At 28.5% G+C, this 1,307-nt stretch overlaps 1 protein-coding gene across 2 annotated transcripts in view; it reads left to right on the forward strand.

The window, feature by feature from the left end:
* The window catches only part of LOC116843626, a 10,593-nt gene that overhangs the window by 2,545 nt on the left and 6,741 nt on the right, over positions 1-1,307 (forward strand). The window contains exons 2-4 of one of the 2 annotated variants that reach the window (XM_032814165.1): positions 312-462; positions 652-756; positions 1,040-1,186. In XM_032814165.1, coding sequence (XP_032670056.1) covers positions 663-756; positions 1,040-1,186 — 241 coding nt within the window. In that variant the 5' untranslated portion in view covers positions 312-462; positions 652-662. Of the gene's footprint in view, positions 1-311; positions 463-651; positions 757-999; positions 1,187-1,307 lie in introns of those variants that run through there. The other variant, XM_032814167.1, reaches the window with a different exon arrangement.

Consider the following 1,307-nt stretch of genomic DNA (forward strand, 5'->3'; position numbering starts at 1 on the left):
TGTTCCATTTAAAAAAATTAATGTGACCTTGACCTGACCTTCGCTACGCAACCCAAGGTCAAACTGATGTGATCAGTAAATACATCTTTTTAAACGCCACAACTTTTATCTGAAACATTTTTTTCTAAAATGCTTAGTTTTCGAGATATTTCACCGGTCCGGGACTTTATGAACACCCTGTATATATAGTATTATGCATAATGTTTAATGTTCATATATTTATGTTCTTATCGTAATTATATTTTCTATCTATCCGCCGGATTCCATGAAAACCAACGTAACGTATTCATGAAAACGTTCCTCTGAAAAAGATCCTCTGATGTTGTATGTCGCATGCGCGAAAGTTTGAACCCGTTACGACAACGATTGTGATATGTATTGTGTGCAATTATATTGCTGTTTTCATAAATAGATGTTATCTGAATGTATTACAAAGCGAACCCAAAAATATTGAGTTAAAGTGTAAGTATAGTTCCATTACGTTCATATATTATACATATATATATGTACAAATTGTTACTCTATAACCTTAAAATACTTGCATACACTATTATTCTATTTTTCCAATTCTGTGATTCTTATTCAATTTCAGATATTTATTCTATTATTATGTAATTATATTTTTACATGATTTTTTTAATATTATTGCAGGATTATCAAAAATGCTCCTCAGTTGTAAGGAGTTAATAGAGTTGTCAATAGAACAAGCAAAAAGAGAAATTACAAAGAAAGTACAAGTTAACAGAATAAAGAAAAGTAAGTATTTCTCTTCATGTTTGTACTGATATATAAAAATGAAACGAGTGAAACCATTTGATAAACGGTCAAGATGGCAAAAAATAGACGTTTAAATAAAAATATTAAAGATTTTGGTTTGTTGGAAAAGTATGATATTGAAGAAGGTAGCAGTACAAATTTAAATATTACAAAAAATGTAGAAAATGTTGGAAAACCATAGAATATTGTACTAAATATCTGTAATTAAAAAAATAATTACAGTTGTTTTATGTTGTTCATGCCGACATATGGTTTCAAACAGTACCAGAAATATGGGTGGATAAAAGTCACAAAATTATTTGTTGGCCATATGAAAAGAAATCCGTTGCCTCCAAATGGATAAAGAAACAAATACTGTGCAAGCCAGATTGGAGAAAACTCAATTCTACATGTTTCTTCAGACCATTCGGTGAGTAAAGATGCAAAAGTTTAACATTAATAATTTGTTAATTTTATTAACATAATATCTACATTCTGTCATGATTTCTTATAAATTATTGTATATATTCCTTTTTATACTTTCTTATAGA

This window comes from Odontomachus brunneus, unplaced genomic scaffold (assembly GCF_010583005.1).
Source record: "Odontomachus brunneus isolate Ranch 3 - 2012 unplaced genomic scaffold, Obru_v1 Obru_scaffold_034, whole genome shotgun sequence".
In the NCBI taxonomy this organism is placed as follows: domain Eukaryota; kingdom Metazoa; phylum Arthropoda; class Insecta; order Hymenoptera; family Formicidae; genus Odontomachus; species Odontomachus brunneus.